Source organism: Borostomias antarcticus (assembly GCF_949987555.1).
Source record: "Borostomias antarcticus genome assembly, chromosome: 22".
In the NCBI taxonomy this organism is placed as follows: Eukaryota; Metazoa; Chordata; class Actinopteri; order Stomiiformes; family Stomiidae; genus Borostomias; species Borostomias antarcticus.
The window spans coordinates 18,693,204-18,718,483 of NC_140255.1; the positions used below are offsets into that span (position 1 = coordinate 18,693,204).

General features: G+C 46.0%; 2 protein-coding genes across 2 annotated transcripts in view; one reads left to right on the plus strand and one right to left on the minus strand.

Annotated features, from left to right (window-relative positions):
• Positions 1-20,815, plus strand: part of tecpr1a (tectonin beta-propeller repeat containing 1a) — a gene marked incomplete at its 3' end in the record, with an annotated part of 34,700 nt that extends 13,885 nt beyond the window's left edge. The window contains exons 12-25 of the mRNA XM_084456164.1: positions 14,824-14,979; positions 15,142-15,291; positions 15,580-15,737; positions 16,042-16,169; positions 16,443-16,545; positions 16,754-16,850; positions 17,022-17,101; positions 17,214-17,270; positions 17,577-17,751; positions 18,474-18,609; positions 19,344-19,436; positions 19,615-19,721; positions 20,145-20,264; positions 20,606-20,815. Coding sequence (XP_084312290.1) covers positions 14,824-14,979; positions 15,142-15,291; positions 15,580-15,737; positions 16,042-16,169; positions 16,443-16,545; positions 16,754-16,850; positions 17,022-17,101; positions 17,214-17,270; positions 17,577-17,751; positions 18,474-18,609; positions 19,344-19,436; positions 19,615-19,721; positions 20,145-20,264; positions 20,606-20,815 — 1,770 coding nt within the window. The remainder of the gene's footprint in view (positions 1-14,823; positions 14,980-15,141; positions 15,292-15,579; positions 15,738-16,041; positions 16,170-16,442; positions 16,546-16,753; positions 16,851-17,021; positions 17,102-17,213; positions 17,271-17,576; positions 17,752-18,473; positions 18,610-19,343; positions 19,437-19,614; positions 19,722-20,144; positions 20,265-20,605) is intronic.
• A 3,273-nt stretch (positions 20,816-24,088) lies between these two features.
• Positions 24,089-24,682, minus strand: bhlha15 (basic helix-loop-helix family, member a15; the record flags this gene model as incomplete). The annotated part of the gene is made up of 1 exon (XM_084456474.1): positions 24,089-24,682. One exon carries the CDS (start codon positions 24,680-24,682, stop codon positions 24,089-24,091), a length of 594 nt encoding a protein of 197 aa, XP_084312600.1.
• Between the last annotated feature and the right edge of the window lie 598 nt (positions 24,683-25,280).

Sequence of the window (25,280 nt, forward strand, 5' to 3'; positions counted from 1 at the left end):
CTGTAGCCTATGATCAATATGATCGATCCATGTAGCCTAATACTTCCACGGGTCGATCCTCCTCAACGGTTTTGTGAAAGCGACGTGTTTCCTTCCTCGACCCAGAGCCACTCATCTCCTGAAGAAGCTCGCATAGTTACCAGCGTGTTCAACTGAATCCAGTCGACATGAATCACTTCACTACAAATCAGCCGAAAACGGTGTTCAAAAATACATTGTCAGAACTATCCATGGTTGTATTAATAGAACTATCCAACTACATGTCCAGAGAAGGCCTTTCATTAGTTCCCCAAAGGTCCTAATTGTTTTTTTTAACAGTGCAAACACAACACAACGACGTTGGTTTGATCCGTTCAGCCCGCGAAGGAACTCTCTCAACTAGTATAGCTAATAGCTAGGCTACCTCTACTCTCAACTAGTATAGCTAATAGCTAGGCTACCGCTACTCTCAACTAGTATAGCTAATAGCTAGGCTACCTCAACTCTCAACTAGTATAGCTAATAGCTAGGCTACCTCTACTCTCAACTAGTATAGCTAATAGCTAGGTTACCTCTACTCTCAACTAGTATAGCTAATAGCTAGGCTACCTCTACTCTCAACTAGTATAGCTAATAGCTAGGCTACCTCTACTCTCAACTAGTATAGCTAATAGCTAGGCTACCTCTACTCTCAACTAGTATAGCTAGCTAGGCTACCTCTACTCTCAACTAGTATAGCTAATAGCTAGGTTACCTCTACTCTCAACTAGTATAGCTAATAGCTAGGCTACCTCTACTCTCAACTAGTATAGCTAATAGCTAGGCTACCTCTACTCTCAACTAGTATAGCTAATAGCTAGGCTACCTCTACTCTCAACTAGTATAGCTAATAGCTAGGCTACCTCTACTCTCAACTAGTAGAGCTAATAGCTAGGTTACCTCTACTCTCAACTAGTATAGCTAATAGCTAGGCTACCTCTACTCTCAACTAGTATAGCTAATAGCTAGGCTACCTCAACTCTCAACTAGTAGAGCTAATAGCTAGCCTACCTCTACTCTCAACTAGTATAGCTAATAGCTAGGTTACCTCTACTCTCAACTAGTATAGCTAATAGCTAGGTTACCTCTACTCTCAACTAGTATAGCTAAGAGCTAGGCTACCTTTACTCTCAACTAGTATAGCTAATAGCTAGGCTACCTCTACTCTCAACTAGTATAGCTAATAGCTAGGCTACCTCTACTCTCAACTAGTATAGCTAATAGCTAGGCTACCTCTACTCTCAACTAGTATAGCTAATAGCTAGGCTACCTCTACTCTCAACTAGTATAGCTAATAGCTAGGCTACCTCTACTCTCAACTAGTATAGCTAATAGCTAGGCTACCTCTACTCTCAACTAGTATAGCTACTAGCTAGGCTACCTCTACTCTCAACTAGTATAGCTAATAGCTAGGCTACCTCTACTCTCAACTAGTAAAGCTAATAGCTAGGCTACCTCTACTCTCAACTAGTATAGCTAATAGCTAGGCTACCTCTACTCTCAACTAGTATAGCTAATAGCTAGGTTACCTATACTCTCAACTAGTATAGCTAATAGCTAGGCTACCTCTACTCTCAACTAGTATAGCTACTAGCTAGGCTACCTCTACTCTCAACTAGTATAGCTAATAGCTAGGTTACCTCTACTCTCAACTAGTATAGCTAATAGCTAGGTTACCTCTACTCTCAACTAGTATAGCTAATAGCTAGGTTACCTCTACTCTCAACTAGTATAGCTAATAGCTAGGCTACCTCTACTCTCAACTAGTATAGCTAATAGCTAGGTTACCTCTACTCTCAACTAGTATAGCTAATAGCTAGGTTACCTCTACTCTCAACTAGTATAGCTAATAGCTAGGCTACCTCTACTCTCAACTAGTATAGCTAATAGCTAGGCTACCTCTACTCTCAGCTAGTATAGCTAATAGCTAGGCTACCTCTACTCTCAACTAGTATAGCTAATAGCTAGGCTACCTCTACTCTCAACTAGTATAGCTTATAGCTAGGTTACCTCTACTCTCAACTAGTATAGCTAATAGCTAGGCTACCTCTACTCTCAACTAGTATAGCTAATAGCTAGGCTACCTCTACTCTCAACTAGTATAGCTAATAGCTAGGCTACCTCTACTCTCAACTAGTATAGCTAATAGCTAGGTTACCTCTACTCTCAACTAGTATAGCTAATAGCTAGGTTACCTCTACTCTCAACTAGTATAGCTAATAGCTAGGCTACCTCTACCTCTACTCTCAACTAGTATAGCTAATAGCTAGGCTACCTCTACTCTCAACTAGTATAGCTAATAGCTAGGCTACCTCTACTCTCAACTAGTATAGCTAATAGCTAGGCTACCTCTACTCTCAACTAGTATAGCTAATAGCTAGGCTACCTCTAAGAAATGTCACGAGCTAACGGGTATTATCAACAGTGTTTCGATGTTTTCTTTCTATTATTATATCCGCCGTATTTTATTACTCTAAACGTCCATCCTGGTAACGTTAGCGCAAATCGGCTAATATTAGCTAACTAACTAACTAACTAGCTAACGTTACCCTCACGTAGAGCTAGTTAGCTAGCCACTAGTGTTACTGGATTGAGCTGGTAAGGGTGATTGAGCTGGTAAGGGTGATTGAGCTGGTAAGGGTGATTGAGCTGGTAAGGGTGATTGAGCTGGTAAGGGTGATTGAGCTGGTAAGGGTAAGGGTCACTTTTCCTAAAATAATGCCAAAGGTTTGGAGTGAGATTTTTTCACTTAACCACTCTCTCTCCTCGCTAGGTAGATCTGAGAACACAGAGGACGACTGGGAGGCGAGAATAGCGTTCCTTAAAGTAATTTCTAAATGAGTGTCCCGTCATGGATGGATGTATTATGAACTGCTAGTATTTATGGGTTGGTCAGGTATCCGTGTGAGAATTGTGAGGTGTGAGCGTGAGAATAGGCTGAAATGCGGATGTATTTCCCAAATCCCTCAGTATTTTGATTCTGGCCGTCTGTCTCCCTGTCTGCATGTAGGCTATGGATATGGAACAATCACACTTCCCATTGCACTACTCGGACACAACCTTCCTAATATTGATTGAGCAACCTGTGCTGTTGGATTCTAGGTGTTGGTGTATGAGACACGATAAACCGTTTCCAGCACTTTGAGATTGTCTTGAAAAGTGCTTTATACAGCCTAAATGTAGGCTATGTATTTATTATGCCATTACGCTCACCTTTTCAGGTTGACAGGTGACATTTTATGACACTTTGATGAAATTATTGACAATTTGTAGGCAAGCAACAAAAAAAGGTTGGCACGTTAGTCAGGAGGTAGAGCGGCCGGTTGGGAATCGGAAGGTCGCCGGTTCGATCCCGGCTGCGTGCGGAAGTGTCCTTCACCCCTCATGTGCTCATGGTACCGGCCTTTCTGTGCGGAGTTTGCAAGGGTTTCCTCCCAGAGAGCCCAATAGGCTACGAAAAACACGCAGATAACATGTGTTATTGCTTTTATAACCGACAACGGGTTTATACCGTCACTAAAAAGCATCAAGAAAATCAAGTTTAGTGTCACTAATTTTGACAAAATAGTTCGCCCGCAATGTTTATCGTTGCTAAGCAACCTCGTACCAGATTCAGCACGGGAGGGAGCGCAAAAGAAAGCCAAATAATAATTAGAATAAACATTTTTGTTTATATAGCACTTTTCATTGTGAAACAATCGCGTAATTTAAATGATGATTGTGAAAACAATAGGTCAAATCATCCACACAATGTACAGCCGGGTTCTCCAGTGGCTCTCGGCCATCTTAACCACAGGAGCTCCCGTTCCGGTCCGTTCCCGGTCCGGTCCGGGGTCGCTCCTAGGCTTATTAAGCTTCTTGACGCTCTGTTAGAGTAGGGGTTCCCTTGTCGGCATGCCGCTCCCCTGAAGCTCTAGGGCAGCGGTTCAGCCTGTGGTCTGGAGAGGTCCGGGCTGCACATTACTATGTATATGATGACTGACCTGTACTCCTTCGATGCGCTCAGTTTATATATATACCAGCTACGTCAGATAGGACCCACGGTCACGGTTGGTAGTAATCTCATTAATTTGACAAAATCTGAACCATAACTCAAATAAAACCATCAAATTAATTACATATTTTTGAAATGCTGTGTTACATACAAAGTAGTTTCATTTGAACGGTCAGTTAATTTTACAAAATGTCAGATTTACGAGTTTATTGTATGAATTGAAAATTGAAATGCATGCCGGTTAATAAAATGACCAAATCCTTACGTCATCAGTCCAGCAAACGGTTATCAATCCATGTAGCCTATGATCAATATGATCAATCCCTGTAGCCTATGATCAATATGATCGATCCATGTAGCCTAATACATCCACGGGTCGATCCTCCTCAACGGTTTTGTGAAAGCGATGTGTTTCCTTCCTCGACCCAGAGCCACTCATCTCCTGAAGAAGCTCGCATAGTTACCAGCGTGTTGAACTCAATCCAGTCGACATGAATCACTTCACTACAAATCAGCCGAAAACGGTGTTCAAAAATACATTGTCAGAACTATCCATGGTTGTATTAATAGAACTATCCAACTACATGTCCAGAGAAGGCCTTTCATTAGTTCCCCAAAGGTCCTAATTGTTTTTTTTAACAGTGCAAACAACACAACGACGTTGGTTTGATCCGTTCAGCCCGCGAAGGAACTCTCTCAACTAGTATAGCTAATAGCTAGGCTACCTCTACTCTCAACTAGTATAGCTAATAGCTAGGTTACCTCTACTCTCAACTAGTATAGCTAATAGCTAGGCTACCTCTACTCTCAACTAGTATAGCTAATAGCTAGGCTACCTCTACTCTCAACTAGTATAGCTAATAGCTAGGTTACCTCTACTCTCAACTAGTATAGCTAATAGCTAGGTTACCTCTACTCTCAACTAGTATAGCTAATAGCTAGGTTACCTCTACTCTCAACTAGTATAGCTAATAGCTAGGTTACCTCTACTCTCAACTAGTATAGCTAATAGCTAGGTTACCTCTACTCTCAACTAGTATAGCTAATAGCTAGGCTACCTCTACTCTCAACTAGTATAGCTAATAGCTAGGCTACCTCTACTCTCAACTAGTATAGCTAATAGCTAGACTACCTCTACTCTCAACTAGTATAGCTAATAGCTAGGCTACCTCTACTCTCAACTAGTATAGCTAATAGCTAGGTTACCTCTACTCTCAACTAGTATAGCTAATAGCTAGGCTACCTCTACTCTCAACTAGTATAGCTAATAGCTAGGTTACCTCTACTCTCAGCTAGTATAGCTAATAGCTAGGCTACCTCTACTCTCAACTAGTATAGCTAATAGCTAGGCTACCTCTACTCTCAACTAGTATAGCTAATAGCTAGGTTACCTCTACTCTCAACTAGTATAGCTAATAGCTAGGCTACCTCTACTCTCAACTAGTATAGCTAATAGCTAGGCTACCTCTACTCTCAACTAGTATAGCTAATAGCTAGGCTACCTCTACTCTCAACTAGTATAGCTAATAGCTAGGCTACCTCTACTCTCAACTAGTATAGCTAATAGCTAGGTTACCTCTACTCTCAACTAGTATAGCTAATAGCTAGGCTACCTCTACTCTCAACTAGTATGGCTAATAGCTAGGCTACCTCTACTCTCAACTAGTATAGCTAATAGCTAGGCTACCTCAACTCTCAACTAGTATAGCTAATAGCTAGGTTACCTCTACTCTCAACTAGTATAGCTAATAGCTAGGTTACCTCTACTCTCAACTAGTATAGCTAATAGCTAGGCTACCTCTACTCTAAACTAGTATAGCTAATAGCTAGGCTACCTCTACTCTCAACTAGTATAGCTAATAGCTAGGTTACCTCTACTCTCAACTAGTATAGCTAATAGCTAGGCTACCTCTACTCTCAACTAGTATGGCTAATAGCTAGGCTACCTCTACTCTCAACTAGTATAGCTAATAGCTAGGCTACCTCAACTCTCAACTAGTATAGCTAATAGCTAGGTTACCTCTACTCTCAACTAGTATAGCTAATAGCTAGGCTACCTCTACTCTCAACTAGTATAGCTAATAGCTAGGCTACCTCTACTCTCAACTAGTATAGCTAATAGCTAGGCTACCTCTACTCTCAACTAGTATAGCTAATAGCTAGGCTACCTCTACTCTCAACTAGTATAGCTAATAGCTAGTCTACCTCTACTCTCAACTAGTATAGCTAATAGCTAGGTTACCTCTACTCTCAACTAGTATAGCTAATAGCTAGGCTACCTCTACTCTCAACTAGTATAGCTAATAGCTAGGCTACCTCTACTCTCAACTAGTATAGCTAATAGCTAGGCTACCTCTACTCTCAACTAGTATAGCTAATAGCTAGGTTACCTCTACTCTCAACTAGTATAGCTAATAGCTAGGCTACCTCTACTCTCAACTAGTATAGCTAATACCTAGGCTACCTCTACTCTCAACTAGTATAGCTAATAGCTAGGCTACCTCTACTCTCAACTAGTATAGCTAATAGCTAGGCTACCTCTAAGAAATGTCACGAGCTAACGGGTATTATCAACAGTGTTTCGATGTTTTCTTTCTATTATTATATCCGCCGTATTTTATTACTCTAAACGTCCATCCTGATAACGTTAGCGCAAATCGGCTAATATTAGCTAACTAACTAACTAACTAGCTAACGTTACCCTCACGTAGAGCTAGTTAGCTAGCCACTAGTGTTACTGGATTGAGCTGGTAATTGAGCTGGTAAGGGTGATTGAGCTGGTAAGGGTGATTGAGCTGGTAAGGGTGATTGAGCTGGTAAGGGTGATTGAGCTGGTAAAGGTGATTGAGCTGGTAAGGGTGATTGAGCTGGTAAGGGTGATTGAGCTGGTAAGGGTGATTGAGCTGGTAAGGGTGATTGAGCTGGTAAGGGTGGTTGAGCTGGTAAAGGTGATTGAGCTGGTAAGGGTGATTGAGCTGGTAAGGGTGATTGAGCTGGTAAAGGTGATTGAGCTGGTAAGGGTGATTGAGCTGGTAAGGGTGATTGAGCTGGTAAGGGTGATTGAGCTGGTAAGGGTGATTGAGCTGGTAAGGGTGATTGAGCTGGTAAGGGTGATTGAGCTGGTAAGGGTAAGGGTCACTTTTCCTAAAATAATGCCAAAGGTTTGGAGTGAGATTTTTTCACTTAACCACTCTCTCTCCTCGCTAGGTAGATCTGAGAACACAGAGGACGACTGGGAGGCGAGAATAGCGTTCCTTAAAGTAATTTCTAAATGAGTGTCCCGTCATGGATGGATGTATTATGAACTGCTAGTATTTATGGGTTGGTCAGGTATCCGCGTGAGAATTGTGAGGTGTGAGCGTGAGAATAGGCTGAAATGCGGATGTATTTCCAAAATCCTTCAGTATTTTGATTCTGGCCGTCTGTCTCCCTGTCTGCATGTAGGCTATGGATACGGAACAATCACACTTCCCATTGCACTACTCGGACACAACATTCCTAATATTGATTGAGCAACCTATGCTGTTGGATTCTAGGTGTCGGTGTATGAGACAAGATAAACCGTTTCCAGCACTTTGAGATTGTCTTGAAAAGTGCTTTATACAGCCTAAATGTAGGCTATGTATTTATTATGCCATTACGCTCACCTTTTCAGGTTGACAGGTGACATTTTAATGAAATTATTGACAATTTGTAGGCAAACAACAAAAAAAGGTTGGCACGTTAGTCAGGAGGTAGAGCGGCCGGTTGGGAATCGGAAGGTCGCCGGTTCGATCCCGGCTGCGTGCGGAAGTGTCCTTCACCCCTCATGTGCAGCATGGTCCCGGCCTTTCTGTGCGGAGTTTGCAAGGGTTTCCTCCCAGAGAGCCCAATAGGCGACGAAAAACACGCAGATAACATGTGTTATTGCTTTTATAACCGACAACGGGTTTATACCGTCACTAAAAAGCATCAAGAAAATCAAGTTTAGTGTCACTAATTTTGACAAAATAGTTCGCCCGCAATGTTTATCGTTGCTAAGCAACCTCGTACCAGATTCAGCACGGGAGGGAGCGCAAAAGAAAGCCAAATAATAATTAGAATAAATATTTCATTTTTGTTTATATAGCACTTTTCATTGTGAAACAATCGCGTAGTTTAAATGATGATTGTGAAAACAATAGGTCAAATCATCCACACAATGTACAGCCGGGTTCTCCAGTGGCTCTCGGCCATCTTAACCACAGGAGCTCCCGTTCCGGTCCGTTCCCGGTCCGGTCCGGGGTCGCTCCTAGGCTTATTAAGCTTCTTGACGCTCTGTTAGAGTAGGGGTTCCCTTGTCGGCATGCCGCTCCCCTGAAGCTCTAGGGCAGCGGTTCAGCCTGTGGTCTGGAGAGGTCCGGGCTGCACATTACTATGTATATGATGACTGACCTGTACTACTTCCCTGCGCTCAGTTTATATATATACCAGCTACGTCAGATAGGACCCCCGGTCACGGTTGGTAGTAATCTCATTAATTTGACAAAATCTGAACCATAACTCAAATAAAACCATCAAATTAATTACATATTTTTGAAATGCTGTGTTACATACAAAGTAGTTTCATTTGAACGGTCAGTTAACTTTACAAAATGTCAGATTTACGAGTTTATTGAATGAATTGAAAATTGAAATGCATGCCGGTTAATAAAATGACCAAATCCTTACGTCATCAGTCCAGCAAACGGTTATCAATCCATAGCCTATGATCAATATGATCAATCCCTGTAGCCTATGATCAATATGATCGATCCATGTAGCCTAATACATCCACGGGTCGATCCTCCTCAACGGTTTTGTGAAAGCGACGTGTTTCCTTCCTCGACCCAGAGCCACTCATCTCCTGAAGAAGCTCGCATAGTTACCAGCGTGTTGAACTCAATCCAGTCGACATGAATCACTTCACTACAAATCAGCCGAAAACGGTGTTCAAAAATACATTCTCAGAACTATCCATGGTTGTATTAATAGAACTATCCAACTACATGTCCAGAGAAGGCCTTTCATTAGTTCCCCAAAGGTCCTAATTGGTTTTTTTAACAGTGCAAACACAACACAACGACGTTGGTCTGATCCGTTCAGCCCGCGAAGGAACTCTCTCAACTAGTATAGCTAATAGCTAGGCTACCTCTACTCTCAACTAGTATAGCTAATAGCTAGGCTACCTCTACTCTCAACTAGTATAGCTAATAGCTAGGCTACCTCTACTCTCAACTAGTATAGCTAATAGCTAGGCTACCTCTACTCTCAACTAGTATAGCTAATAGCTAGGCTACCTCTACTCTCAACTAGTATAGCTAATAGCTAGGCTACCTCTACTCTCAACTAGTATAGCTAATAGCTAGGCTACCTCTACTCAACTAGTATAGCTAATAGCTAGGCTACCTCTACTCTCAACTAGTATAGCTAATAGCTAGGCTACCTCTACTCTCAACTAGTATAGCTAATAGCTAGGCTACCTCTACTCTCAACTAGTATAGCTAATAGCTAGGTTACCTCTACTCTCAACTAGTATAGCTAATAGCTAGGTTACCTCTACTCTCAACTAGTATAGCTAATAGCTAGGCTACCTCTACTCTCAACTAGTATAGCTAATAGCTAGGCTACCTCTAAGAAATGTCACGAGCTAACGGGTATTATCAACAGTGTTTCGATGTTTTCTTTCTATTATTATATCCGCCGTATTTTATTACTCTAAACGTCCATCCTGATAACGTTAGCGCAAATCGGCTAATATTAGCTAACTAACTAACTAACTAGCTAACGTTACCCTCACGTAGAGCTAGTTAGCTAGCCACTAGTGTTACTGGATTGAGCTGGTAATTGAGCTGGTAAGGGTGATTGAGCTGGTAAGGGTGATTGAGCTGGTAAGGGTGATTGAGCTGGTAAGGGTGATTGAGCTGGTAAAGGTGATTGAGCTGGTAAGGGTGATTGAGCTGGTAAGGGTGATTGAGCTGGTAAGGGTGATTGAGCTGGTAAGGGTGATTGAGCTGGTAAGGGTGGTTGAGCTGGTAAAGGTGATTGAGCTGGTAAGGGTGATTGAGCTGGTAAGGGTGATTGAGCTGGTAAAGGTGATTGAGCTGGTAAGGGTGATTGAGCTGGTAAGGGTGATTGAGCTGGTAAGGGTGATTGAGCTGGTAAGGGTGATTGAGCTGGTAAGGGTGATTGAGCTGGTAAGGGTAAGGGTCACTTTTCCTAAAATAATGCCAAAGGTTTGGAGTGAGATTTTTTCACTTAACCACTCTCTCTCCTCGCTAGGTAGATCTGAGAACACAGAGGACGACTGGGAGGCGAGAATAGCGTTCCTTAAAGTAATTTCTAAATGAGTGTCCCGTCATGGATGGATGTATTATGAACTGCTAGTATTTATGGGTTGGTCAGGTATCCGCGTGAGAATTGTGAGGTGTGAGCGTGAGAATAGGCTGAAATGCGGATGTATTTCCAAAATCCTTCAGTATTTTGATTCTGGCCGTCTGTCTCCCTGTCTGCATGTAGGCTATGGATACGGAACAATCACACTTCCCATTGCACTACTCGGACACAACATTCCTAATATTGATTGAGCAACCTATGCTGTTGGATTCTAGGTGTCGGTGTATGAGACAAGATAAACCGTTTCCAGCACTTTGAGATTGTCTTGAAAAGTGCTTTATACAGCCTAAATGTAGGCTATGTATTTATTATGCCATTACGCTCACCTTTTCAGGTTGACAGGTGACATTTTAATGAAATTATTGACAATTTGTAGGCAAACAACAAAAAAAGGTTGGCACGTTAGTCAGGAGGTAGAGCGGCCGGTTGGGAATCGGAAGGTCGCCGGTTCGATCCCGGCTGCGTGCGGAAGTGTCCTTCACCCCTCATGTGCAGCATGGTCCCGGCCTTTCTGTGCGGAGTTTGCAAGGGTTTCCTCCCAGAGAGCCCAATAGGCGACGAAAAACACGCAGATAACATGTGTTATTGCTTTTATAACCGACAACGGGTTTATACCGTCACTAAAAAGCATCAAGAAAATCAAGTTTAGTGTCACTAATTTTGACAAAATAGTTCGCCCGCAATGTTTATCGTTGCTAAGCAACCTCGTACCAGATTCAGCACGGGAGGGAGCGCAAAAGAAAGCCAAATAATAATTAGAATAAATATTTCATTTTTGTTTATATAGCACTTTTCATTGTGAAACAATCGCGTAGTTTAAATGATGATTGTGAAAACAATAGGTCAAATCATCCACACAATGTACAGCCGGGTTCTCCAGTGGCTCTCGGCCATCTTAACCACAGGAGCTCCCGTTCCGGTCCGTTCCCGGTCCGGTCCGGGGTCGCTCCTAGGCTTATTAAGCTTCTTGACGCTCTGTTAGAGTAGGGGTTCCCTTGTCGGCATGCCGCTCCCCTGAAGCTCTAGGGCAGCGGTTCAGCCTGTGGTCTGGAGAGGTCCGGGCTGCACATTACTATGTATATGATGACTGACCTGTACTACTTCCCTGCGCTCAGTTTATATATATACCAGCTACGTCAGATAGGACCCCCGGTCACGGTTGGTAGTAATCTCATTAATTTGACAAAATCTGAACCATAACTCAAATAAAACCATCAAATTAATTACATATTTTTGAAATGCTGTGTTACATACAAAGTAGTTTCATTTGAACGGTCAGTTAACTTTACAAAATGTCAGATTTACGAGTTTATTGAATGAATTGAAAATTGAAATGCATGCCGGTTAATAAAATGACCAAATCCTTACGTCATCAGTCCAGCAAACGGTTATCAATCCATAGCCTATGATCAATATGATCAATCCCTGTAGCCTATGATCAATATGATCGATCCATGTAGCCTAATACATCCACGGGTCGATCCTCCTCAACGGTTTTGTGAAAGCGACGTGTTTCCTTCCTCGACCCAGAGCCACTCATCTCCTGAAGAAGCTCGCATAGTTACCAGCGTGTTGAACTCAATCCAGTCGACATGAATCACTTCACTACAAATCAGCCGAAAACGGTGTTCAAAAATACATTCTCAGAACTATCCATGGTTGTATTAATAGAACTATCCAACTACATGTCCAGAGAAGGCCTTTCATTAGTTCCCCAAAGGTCCTAATTGGTTTTTTTAACAGTGCAAACACAACACAACGACGTTGGTCTGATCCGTTCAGCCCGCGAAGGAACTCTCTCAACTAGTATAGCTAATAGCTAGGCTACCTCTACTCTCAACTAGTATAGCTAATAGCTAGGCTACCTCTACTCTCAACTAGTATAGCTAATAGCTAGGCTACCTCTACTCTCAACTAGTATAGCTAATAGCTAGGCTACCTCTACTCTCAACTAGTATAGCTAATAGCTAGGCTACCTCTACTCTCAACTAGTATAGCTAATAGCTAGGCTACCTCTACTCTCAACTAGTATAGCTAATAGCTAGGCTACCTCTACTCAACTAGTATAGCTAATAGCTAGGCTACCTCTACTCTCAACTAGTATAGCTAATAGCTAGGCTACCTCTACTCTCAACTAGTATAGCTAATAGCTAGGCTACCTCTACTCTCAACTAGTATAGCTAATAGCTAGGTTACCTCTACTCTCAACTAGTATAGCTAATAGCTAGGTTACCTCTACTCTCAACTAGTATAGCTAATAGCTAGGCTACCTCTACTCTCAACTAGTATAGATAATAGCTAGGTTACCTCTACTCTCAACTAGTATAGCTAATAGCTAGGTTACCTCTACTCTCAACTAGTATAGCTAATAGCTAGGCTACCTCTACTCTCAACTAGTATAGCTAATAGCTAGGTTACCTCTACTCTCAACTAGTATAGCTAATAGCTAGGCTACCTCTACTCTCAACTAGTATAGCTAATAGCTAGGCTACCTCTACTCTCAACTAGTATAGCTAATAGCTAGGCTACCTCTACTCTCAACTAGTATAGCTAATAGCTAGGCTACCTCTACTCTCAACTAGTATAGCTAATAGCTAGGCTACCTCTACTCTCAACTAGCTAATAGCTAGGCTACCTCTACTCTCAACTAGTATAGCTAATAGCTAGGCTACCTCTACTCTCAACTAGTATAGCTAATAGCTAGGCTACCTCTATGAAATGTCACGAGCTAACGGGTATTATCAACAGTGTTTCGATGTTTTCTTTCTATTATTATATCCGCCGTATTTTATTACTCTAAACGTCCATCCTGGTAACGTTAGCGCAAATCGGCTAATATTAGCTAACTAACTAACTAGCTAACGTTACCCTCACGTAGAGCTAGTTAGCTAGCCGCTAGTGTTACTGGATTGAGCTGGTAAGGGTGATTGAGCTTGTAAGGGTGATTGAGCTGGTAAGGGTGATTGAGCGGGTAAGGGTGATTGAGCGGGTAAGGGTGATTGAGCTGGTAAGGGTGATTGAGCTGGTAAGGGTGATTGAGCTGGTAAGGGTGATTGAGCTGGTAAGGGTGATTGAGCTAGTAAGGGTGATTGAGCTGGTAAGGGTGATTGAGCTGGTAAGGGTGATTGAGCTGGTAAGGGTGATTGAGCTGGTAAGGGTGATTGAGCTGGTAAGGGTGATTGAGCTGGTAAGGGTGATTGAGCTGGTAAGGGTGATTGAGCTGGTAAGGGTGATTGAGCTGGTAAGGGTGATTGAGCTGGTAAGGGTAAGGGTCACTTTTCCTAAACTAATGCCAAAGGTTTGGAGTGAGATTTTTTCACTGAACCACTCTCTCTCCTCGCTAGGTAGATCTGAGAACACAGAGGACGACTGGGAGGCGAGAATAGCGTTCCTTAACCCAGCTATCACTAAACAATGTTTTATTTTAAAATTTAATATCTTTATTCTTCCAAATTAAACATTTATGGGGGGGGGGGGGGTTGTAAATAATTTACCAGGACAATCATGCTTATTTATGGTGCTGTAGTTAGATAATTTAGTAGGAATTTTATTTATATCAAAGCAATGCAGGAGGAGTTCAATACCGTCTTGGATAGATTATAGGCATACAGGGACAGATAGACACGAGGTGGTGCTAGAGCACCTGCCCTTTGCCCTCTGGACAAGGCAAGTGCCCTTTTTTTTTTTTTTTTTTACAGTGTAGGCCTACTGTATGTGGCCCATGGTGACATCGATCAATTCTCGATTAAAAGCATGTAATAATAATGCACCAAAATGCCTTGTAATTTTGCCAGCGCCCCCCCCGTCATAATCAATTAATGGATTTAACGTAATGATGACCACCACACGACCAATGTCAGTAGAATTTGTTGTGGTACAGCAATAATAATAATATTTAGTATTATGTAGTAATCTTAACCAAGTGTCACGCCTCCCCCCCGTCAACAACTCGCACGACAATCAAAATACAAATTATCTGTCAGCACCACCCCCCCGCGCAAGGTGCCCTATTTTTCACTGAGCACCTGCCCCCCAAAATGTCTGTGCACGCCACTGTACAGTATACACCCCAGCCAAGCAGAACATACCGCAGACAGAGAGAGAGAGAAAATGGCCTTCTCTCCCTCCTCTCCTCACTCCCCCCCTCCTCTCCTTCTTCTCCTCCCTCCTCTCCTCCCTCCCTCCCTCCCTCCCTCTTCTCCTCCCTCCTCCCTCCTCTCCTCCCTCCTCTCCTCCCTCCCTCCTCCTCTCCTCCCTCCCCCTCCTCTCCTCCCTCCCCCCTCCTCTCCTCCCCCTCCTCCCTCCTCTCCTCCCTCCTCTCCTCCCTCCCCCCCTCCTCGCCTCCCTCCTCTCCTCCCTCCCCCCCTCCTCTCCTCCCTCCTCTCCTCCCTCCCCCCTCCTCTCCTCCCTCCCTCCAGTCTGTGTGGGTGAAGAAGGGTTCCATGCAGTGGTGGAGGGACTGGAAGCCTCACAGGTGGGCAGACGTGAGGTTCGCCCTGGAGCAGTTCTCAGGCCCAGACGGCAACAAGGACGGGATCCTCTTCATCTACTACAACTTCAACGAGGAGAAGAAGGTGTGTGTGTGTGTGTGTGCGTGCGTCGGGGGGGGGGGGGGGGGCGGGGGGTGGTATATAGAAAGGAGGGTCGCATCAAGTGGGTCTTCAATTGTATTTCAGTACCAGGGTCGGTCATTTCAATTCTCGCTGTCTCTCTTCCTCCCCCCGCCCACTCTCCAGTACCTCCATACGTTCATCAACGAGGTGACAATCCTGGTGCCCGTGCTGAACAGCGCCAAGCACACCTTCGCCGTCTACACAGCAGAGAGGACCAAGCAGAGATGGCCCATCAGACTGGCAGCCCCCACCGAGATGGAGATGAACGACTGGGTATGGAGCCCACCTCCTCAGACCCTCTCCTCAATCAGTCAATTATCAACCAATCAACCAACCAATTGGTCAATCAATCAATGAAACAATGAACCAATCAATCATTGAAACAATGAACCAATCAATGAATCAGTTAAACAATGAACCAATCAATGAATCAGCAGTCAAGCGTTCTTTAATCAACCAATTAAACTACCAATCAGCAATTTATTATTTTATCGGTATATCAATTAACTAATGAATTAATCATGCAGTCATTAAATTAACCAATGATGTTTGATCCTGCAGCTGGCCCTGCTGAGCGTGTCCTGCTGTGACTCCCGGGGGATCCAGGGTCCTCCCTCCCATCAGGCCATCTGGTCGGTCACGTGTAAGGGGGACATCTTCGTCAGCGAGCCCTCTGCTGGCCTGGAGGCCTTTCCGTACCCCACACCCTCCGACCAGATGTGAGACTACTACTACACCTCTCTTTCCCTCGGTCTCTCTCTCTGTCTCCTGTACCGCTCTCTCTCTCTCTCTCTCTCCTTCCCCTCTGTCTCTCTCACTCATAACCTCCATGAGAATGACTGGTATGAATTCAGCTGTGCCCGCTAGACTAGAGAGACGTGTGCCGCCCTCCTGCGCCAGCTTGACTGTTATCTATCCCAGAATAGTTCCTGTTTCCTCCCACTTGGGGACTGAGCGGAAATGAACATGTTGTTAATTCCTCCTGTGGTTGTTGTTGTTGTTGTTGTTGTCGTCGCCGCCCAGGTTCTGGCGGCAGGTGGGCGGTCACCTGCGATTGGTGGAGAGTAACAGCCTGGGCGTGGTTTGGGGCGTGGGCTACGACCACACGGCCTGGGTGTACACCGGAGGCTACGGAGGAGGCATCTTCCAGGGTAGGACTACGCCACCCACAATGCTGTTTCTCTGGCCACACTCAGGACCGCACCACCCACAATGCCATGTGTCTGGTCATGTTACAGGACTACATTACCCACAATGCTATTTCTATGGCCACATTCAGGACCGCGCCACCCACAATGCAATGTGTCTGGTCATATTACAGGGCTACACCACCCACAATGCTGTTTCTCTCTGGCCACATGGAGACTAATGGTATTCAGCAGTATATCCACGCTGGGCGTGTTGTGTCTTGTGTGTGCTGACAGGTCTGGCCAGCAGCACGGATAACATCTTCACCCAGACAGACGTGAAGAGCGTCTACATCTATGAGAACCAGAGATGGAACCCCGTCACTGGATACACCAACAGGTAACGCCTCCCCAACGCCACACCGGGCCGATGGCCAACGCGGTCGCTTCCAGAGACGGTCACGTGTGTCCGTGAGTCAGATACAGTACAGCTTGAGAGAGAAGAAGTGTTACTGACGAGCAAATCCCAGTAACGTGTGTGTGTGTGTGTGTGTGTGTGTGTGTGTGTGTGTGTGTGTGTGTGTGTGTGTGTGTGTGTGTGTGTTCAGGGGGCTGCCTACAGACCGCTACATGTGGAGTGACGCGTCAGGGCTGCAGGAGTGCACCAAGACCAACACCAAGCCCCCGTCACCACACTGGACCTGGGTACGCACCCTACCCTCACCAACGCTGTTTACTCCACCTGAACACTAGGGGGCAGTGTCTAGAGTCAGACGGGATCCTCTATTTAAAGGGCTTCTTAGTCCTAGACTAGTTTCTGGGAATCTGTGAAATGTATTAAAGTTTGTTTTTAACACCTCCCTCTCAACCAACCAGGTGTCGGACTGGACCATCGACTACGGTGTCTCAGGAGGGACAGACAGAGAGGGCTGGCAGTACGCTGCAGACTTCCCAGCGTGAGTGACAGTCTGGCAGTCTCTTCCACTGTTAATCTGCTCTACTTGCTTCGCTGGCGTGTGTTGTTAGAGATTATGACACGCCTCCTTCCTCCCTGTCTGTTTTCTGTAGCTCGTATCACGGCCACAAAACCCTGAAGGACTTTGTGCGTCGCAGGCGCTGGATCAGGTAGTGTACCAGCACAGCAGTGACGCGGCTCGCTCCTGCCCTCTGCTGGTGGCATGAATCAGCACATCCTTCAGTCTGCTGACTCAGCAGTCAGTTGAGTCGGTTGGTCTCTGAGGAGGAGTTGCCGGCAGGACTGATCATTGATCATCTTATTAAACCCAAAACCTGATCGAATCCTTACTGAAATGCCAAATATCAGCTAAAATTCAATATTGACCTATATAGATAAATAGGACAATGTCTAGGGTCTAAAACTCTTCTAGCAGTTTTCTCCACTAACCGATCAACTGTTTGTTTTCTGCGCAGGAAGTGTAAACTGACGACCACAGGCCCGTGGCAGGAAGTCCCGCCCATCGCGCTGAGTGACGTGAGCCTGGTCCCGTGCAGCGCGGCCAGCGGCCTGGAGCAGGTTCCTCTCTGGGCCATCAGCAACAAGGGAGATGTGCTCTGCAGGCTGGGGGTCACCACACACACACCTGCCGTGAGTCTCACACACACACACACACACACACACCTGCCGTGAGTCTCACACACACACACACACACACACACACACACACACACACCTGCCGTGAGTCACACACACACACACACACACCTGCCGTGAGTCACACACACACACACACACACACACACACACACACACCTGCCGTGAGTCTCACACACACACACACACACACACCTGCCGTGAGTCTCACACACACACACACACACACACACACCTGCCGTGAGTCTCACACACACACACACACACACCTGCCGTGAGTCTCACACACACACACACACACACACACACACACCTGCCGTGAGTCTCACACACACACACACACACAGTACACACACACACACACCTGCCGTGAGTCACACACACACACACACACACACAGTACACACATTAATGAACACACATGCACACGCAAACAAACACAGTACACACACACACTCTCACTCTCACACACACTCGCACATTTAATGCATGCACGCAAACACAGTGCGTATACAAATATGCACTTGCACACCCCCCCCACCCACCCCCACACACACACACACAGTACACACACACACACACACACACAGTACACACACATTAGCACATACAGGACACATTCACACACACAGCCTCTATCTCTCTCACTCACTGGTTCTCTTGTCACATAAACACACTCTTGCTGGCGGCCCTAACATGACTGTGTTGTTCTCTAGGGGTCGTCATGGCTACACATAGGCACGGACCAGCCCTTCAAGTCCATCTCCATTGGTGGAGCCCACCAGGTGTGGGCCATCGCCAAGGACGGCTCCGCCTTCTACCGGGGCTCTGTGTCCGTCCAGACCCCTGCAGGTCGGAGAACCACTGGAGAACTCGCAGAACCTCAGAGACTCTGACTGGAGAGAACTTGATGGATCTTTAGTCTCGCTTGAACCTGAATCTGACCTTAAACATGAGGGCCCAATTAGCCTGGAGTCGAGCGCCACAAAACATGGGTAGAGGGGCGGAGCCAGTGCATTAGCCTACCTTTCGAATCTGGCTGCATTTGAACATTATTTCAATAAGACCGTATAGCCGTGACTAAATGAAAAACGTATTTATTTATTTACACTTTGCCGTTTGTGAAGTGACGGTTAACATGGAAGATAGTCCCAGTAAATCGCACCTCCTGTGCCAGATATGCTAACGACAGCTCGCTGCTGAGTGCAGGACTCGGTAGCAATACTTGAGAAGTGGGAATGTGCGGTCAGTGACCAATCAGAGGCCAAATCAGCCTCTTTCTGCAAATCCCACTATCTGCACAGGCCAATCAGCATCCTATTGAAAATCCGGGTAGGATTCTCATTGGCGTCCACAAATATCATAGCTTGTTCCACTAAGTTATTTTCGCAGCGAGAGCTTCTGGGTACTCGGAATAGGAGCCAGTATATCTTATATTAAGCCCAGAACTAAGAACTTTCAATTGAGAATCTCCATTCTCTTGTTTTTTACTCTAAGTTGAGGACAGCCCTGCTTGTCTCTCTCCAGTAACAGGAAGTCACCGACTGAGGTAGTATATAAAACGTTGCGTTTGTCTCCCCCTGCAGGTGACTGTTGGTACCACATCCCCTCTCCGGCCAAGCAGAAGCTGAAGCAGGCGTCTGTGGGAAGGACCTCAGTCTACGCCGTGGATGACAACGGTACTGCAGACGGCGTGACCATAGAAGTATCAGCTCGCTACACTCAGTTATGTTGGCAGGATCAATTCTTCAGAATACTACACACTCTTTAACTTCAGCTTTTTATGCTTTACGCTATTTTAAACATTTAAAAAATCTCCTGCCCAGCCTTTTTCATCCCTGTGTGTTTGGGGTCCAGGTAACCTGTGGTACAGAGAGGGGGTGACCCCCAGCTACCCCCAGGGGTCGTCCTGGGAGCACATCTCCAACAACGTCCGCAAGGTCTCTGTGGGACCCCTGGACCAGGTAGGCACAGCTCCGAACTCTGGGACCCCCCCCCCCCCCCCCTCCGGGCCTCTGGGTCACACTACCAGGGTTCCAGGCCAGCTTTGAGACTGAGGACTGTGAGGACACAACCACCCGTCCTCATTTTGTTGTCTGTGTGTGCGTGTGTGTGTGTGTGCGTGTGTGCGTGTGTGTGTGTGTGTGTGCGTGTGTGTGTGTGTGTGTGTGTGTGTGTGTGTGTCTGTGCGTGTGTGTGTGTGTGTGTGTGTGTGCGTGCGTTCGCGTGCGTGTGTGTGTGTGTGTGTGTGTGTGTGTGCGTGCGTGCGTTCGCGTGCGTGTGTGTGTGTGTGTGTGTGTGTGTGTGTGTGTGTGTGTGTGTGTGTGTGTGTGTGTGTGTGTGTGTGTGTGTGCGTGTGTGCGTGTGTGTGTGTGTGTGTGCTGCAGGTGTGGATCATAGCAGACAAGGTGCAGGGCAGCCACAGTCTGAGCTGTGGGACGGTGTGTCATCGTGTGGGGGTCCAGCCCATGGTGCCCAAGGGCCAATCCTGGGACTACGGAATTGGGGTGAGGAGGACCTGCATTATACTCTCTCTCTCTCTCTCTCTCTCTCTCTCTCTCTCTCTCTCTTATCTCTCTCTGTTTCTATCTCTGTGTGTGTGTGTGTGTGTGTGTGTGTGTGTGTGTGTGTGTGTGTGTGTGTCTTTCTGTCTGTCTCTCTCTGTCTTTGTGTGTGTCTCTCTCTCTTTCTCTATCTCTCTTACTCTATCAATTAGTTCCGATTAATTATCATCATGGCGAACTGTCATTCATTTTCTTATTCTCTCTCTCTCCTCTCTCTCTCTCTCCTCTCTCTCTCTCTCCCCCTCTCTCTCTCCTCTCTCTCTCTCTCTCTGTCTCTTCTTCAGGGAGGCTGGGACCACATCACCGTGCGGGGGAACACCACGGAAGCGCAGCGCATCCGTATGCCCACCCTGACCGACCCCTGCCCCCTTTCCCTGAGTGACCCCTGCCCCCCTTCCCTGACCGACCCCTGCCCCCCTTCCCTGAGTGACCCCGGCACCCCCCGCACCGTCGGAAGCCTGGGGGAGGTCAACATGAACGCCGTGGAGTGCTAGACACCCACACACACACACACGCTATCCCTACGTGGTATCTCCCACCTCATCCCACTTCCTGGTAAAGCCACTCCCCCTCTACGGCCCCCTGCAGAGATCACGACAACACAGGACGCCACGGCTCTGCTCGGCTCTGACGCCATGAGCCACCAGGCTCTGTCCAGAGAGGGTGTCAACACATCACTACAGGAAGTGACCCCTGGGAACTGACCCCTACATCCAGCCCTGCTGATTAGCACTCATTTTGAACACTGTCCCCCGTAACAACCTCTCACCATCCGCTCCCTGTCATCTCATTCTCTGGTCTATGTTTCTGTGTCAGATGTTTTATTTGCCAGTTGTGTGCGTGCGTGCGTGCGTGCGCTGTATACAGTAGAGCAATGTGTGAACGTTCAGCTGTAGGTTTCTGTTGATATCGGGTGTCGGTGATGGGGTCATATGTTTAAGAGTAAGTTTTATGAGTTCAGTGACGATGTATCGGGATGTACAGGTACCTGCCGGAGACGGGCGATGATTTCTGAACTCAAACTACAGTTTTAGTTGGAGGAGAGGAGGAGTTCTTGGTTCTGGTTGGCTCGTGTCCAGCCAATAAGAGGGGGTTGTATGTAAGCCCATAATGCCCTTGGAGGACATATATTTTATTAAAAAAACAAAACAGGCCAGGTCCAGCCTGGCTTATGTGCGTGGCTGGCTTGTTTCTGTTCAGGGCTGGTAGAACGGAAGCTAGTCACGCCACTGAAATAGCTGTGAATTGAAATTACATGAAATAATATCTGATAAATTAAGATAAGCGCCTGGACACATCAGTTCCAATGCTAATCCAGCACAATAAGAGCGGGATAGCCAGTTAACTCATGAGCTCACAACAACTAGCAGCAGCTTCCATAACATTGATGGTAGCGGTCAGTGGCTAAAGCAGTTACACTGATGATTCCTGTAACGTTAGCTATTTTGCTGCAATTGGTTCAACTTCTGTTTCTGGACAAAAGTCATTACCTACTGTGTGCATTTCCCTTTAGATGGTGAAGTAAGTAGACGGTAATCTCTGAGAATGTCCCGCGTGGGAGTCCAATGCTCTGACCACTACTCTACTTGTGGAATTTAGGTAAGGGATAAAAAGGTTGGAGTGAAAGGATGAACATGTGGAGGTTTGGGGTATAGTCCCATAAAGTCATCCCCACCGGGGCTTGAACCCCGGTCTCCCGGGTGGGAGTCCAATGCTCTGACCACTACTCTACTTGTGCAGTTTTCAGGAGTAAGAGAGGGAGGGAGGGAGTGATAACCCGACAAACGCTATACTAGGTGTGCTGGCTTCCAGCCACGCACAAAAACAATTAGATCTTAATATCAAAATCTTTTATTTCCATGGGAAGTGTTCAATGTTTAGCTTTACACCAGGAGTATGACAAAGCATGAACTTCCGTTCCGTGAATCGGTTTCATTCTCAGGAAAATTCTCCAAAACGCATTTATCTGCATGTAATATCTCTACTGTGATGGTTGCAGTTTGACTGAACAGACGGCACACATGGAAGAGGTTTAGGATGAAAGGAAATTTTATATATTTATTATAAATCTGTACATTAGTAGTATATGTGAGTATAGTGAGTGCTTCTATAGTAGTGTTTTAAGAAAAGGTAATCCTGTGTGCGGTACTGTATAGTTATTTAAGAGTGAGTAAATCCAGAGAGACAGCTATTCAAATCAACATTTCATTTGAGCCACTTCCTACAAAGACACTGGATAATTTCCCCTCACATGACTGGTCATTAATAATTTATATTACTGGCTGCTAATGAATGATATGGTGACACATTAGTGTTTGTTAATACATTATGAAATTGTTACATGTGGGTTTAATATGCAGAAACGTTGAATCATACCGTTAATATCTGCCTATCTGAATCATACCGTTAATATCTGCCTATCTGAATCATACCGTTAATATCTGCCTATCTAAATCATACCGTTAATATCTACCTATCTGAATCATACCGTAAATATCTACCTACAGTTGTCATTTCAGTGACGGCGCTATATGATGTCATTAACCAATTGTCCCGTAAGCTTTGTCATGAAGGAGTGATGTGTTTGTCATGCTACGATACAGTGTACCCTCCAATGACGTTCCAAGTGCTGTGAGCGTGTGTGTGTGTGTGTAAAAGTGTATAGGTCAAGTGGAGGACTTTGAACTTGAAAAAGATTCAATTCGTTTTATTAATAATTATGTAAACTAGACAGCTGATTCTATGAACTGTTACTGTACTGTAATGCCCCTAACGTTACTTCTGTTCAGAATATTTTGCCTGATGTGCATGGTTAACATCTCATCAATAAATGTGATTATTGATTATTGGCTTCTTCTCCTGTTCCTGTTTATTTATTGATTTTCATGATACATTTTTTATTTTCTACTGTACATTCCCAATTCACACTTAAAAGGCAAGTCTTACTGTAACTCTATCAGTACATTTTCTCCAGAGCTTCATGAATGCTTCATCATCATCATCATCATCATCATCATCATCATTGTTTTACCTCCAAACAACAACCACACACACCAACACATACTGTACACACACACACACTTTTTCCTCAAGCTGGTTCTAGTCTAGGTAAACACATCATTGTTGTTGACCTATATCCATGATAAGCTAATATGCACTGGCTTTGGTACAATTAACAGTACAAACATTCTCACGAAAACAAGCTTTTCCTCTCATATTTACTCAGACACAGCAGTCAAAGTCGTTTCGCCTCCTCTCTGTGGCAGTTGTGACTGGAGGCTATTCTCCAGACTAACAAATTGAAGGCACACATTGACTTAAAGGGAGAGAAGGAGACTTCACCTAACGCTCAAACAACCAAGACAAGATGGGGACCAAAGAGAAAATTTGGCACCAGAATAGTTTTTTAATTTCTCTTTCCTGTCTGTTCAGCGTCTCAGAACCCCGTGAGAGAAAGCTACGGTTCCACGGTTCCACCCTGCTTCTGTTGGGGTTCCATCTATGCTTCCACCACCTGCAGCCCGACACTCTCTCTCAGTTCATTCTAGAAATCCGGATTCTAGATCATTCTAGAGTTCCGAGGCTGCTCTTGGTTCCTGCATTGGAGCGAAGGAGTTGTGTGTGTGTCCTATCTCACAGTCTGTCGAGTCTCACCAGTATGGTCTGTGTAGTGTAGTGGAGTCTAGTCTGGCTCCGTTTAGTTCAGGAGCCAGTGTCCAGCGTGGTCTATGTGCGGTATGACCGTCGGTCTATTGGAGGCCAGGCTGTTAGCTCCCCTGGCTGAAGCTGTGGATCTGTGTGAGGTACTGGCTCAGGCTCTCCTCCCCCTCCTCCTCCAGGTGCTTCTGGTAGCGCTGGAGGAGGCGGGCGGCGTTGGCCTCCGACGGCGCCTCTACGCCGGGCAGACGTGCCGCCCCGGACATCCCCAGGATGATGGTGGTCAGCGCCTGGATGTAGTTCTGGGCCAGCGTGAGCGTCTCGATCTTGGACAGCTTCTTGTCGGTCTTGACGTGCGGGATGGCCTCGCGCAGCCCCTGGAAGGCGTTGTTGAGCTTGTGCATGCGCTGGCGCTCGCGCTCGTTGCTCTCCAGGCGCCGGACGTTGCGCTCCTTGTTGCCGCTGTGCTGGCGGCGGCGGCGGCGGCGGGACGCCAGGCTAACCGAGCCGTCTCTTCCTCCTCCTCCTCCTCCTCCTCCTGCCTGCTCCCGGTGCCCGCCGCTCCTCAGGGACCCCCTCCAGGCCCCTCCCACCCGGACCGAGGCCTCGGAGCCCTCCTGCTCGCTGGAGCCCGCCTCCGTCTCCGGCTCCGGCTCGGTCCAGGGCTTCCTGGCCGACTTGGTCACCTTCCCTTTGGACTTCATCCTTCAGCCTCCTCTTCCTCCTCTTCCTCCTCTTCCTCTTCCTCCTCGCCGCCTCAAAGCCTCAGCAGCTCTGCAGAACAGGAGAAGCGACAGGAACAACCAGTCAGAGCAGTGCAGCCAGTAGCGTACGCTCTGTATCTAATCACCGCTGCGTGGGTGCGTGTGTACGTATGTGCGTATGTGCGCGTGTGTGTGTGTGTGCGCGCGCATGTGTGTGCGCGTGTGTGTGTGCGCGCGCATGTGTGTGCGCGAGTGTGTGTGCGCATGGGTTCGTGCATGAGTTTGTGTGTGTATGTGAGTGTGTGTGTGTGTGTGTGTGTGTGAACACACCATCATGCTGGGTCTGTAATCTAACCCTGTCTTATCCAGCAGTAGGAGATAAACAGCCAAGTCAAGGTTATTTTCTGGGAACAGGCTTTTGGGACAAGCGCATTTCCCTTTCTTCACCAGTCGACGTGATTCCACCAATCTCTCTCAATCCTAGCTAGAATAGATGACTCTGAACTGTCTATCTGGAGGATGTAGTGAACTGCTGTCTGTGTCAGATGCAGCTCCACGCACAGTATATTTGTTAACAACTGTATGTTTTACAGCAAAT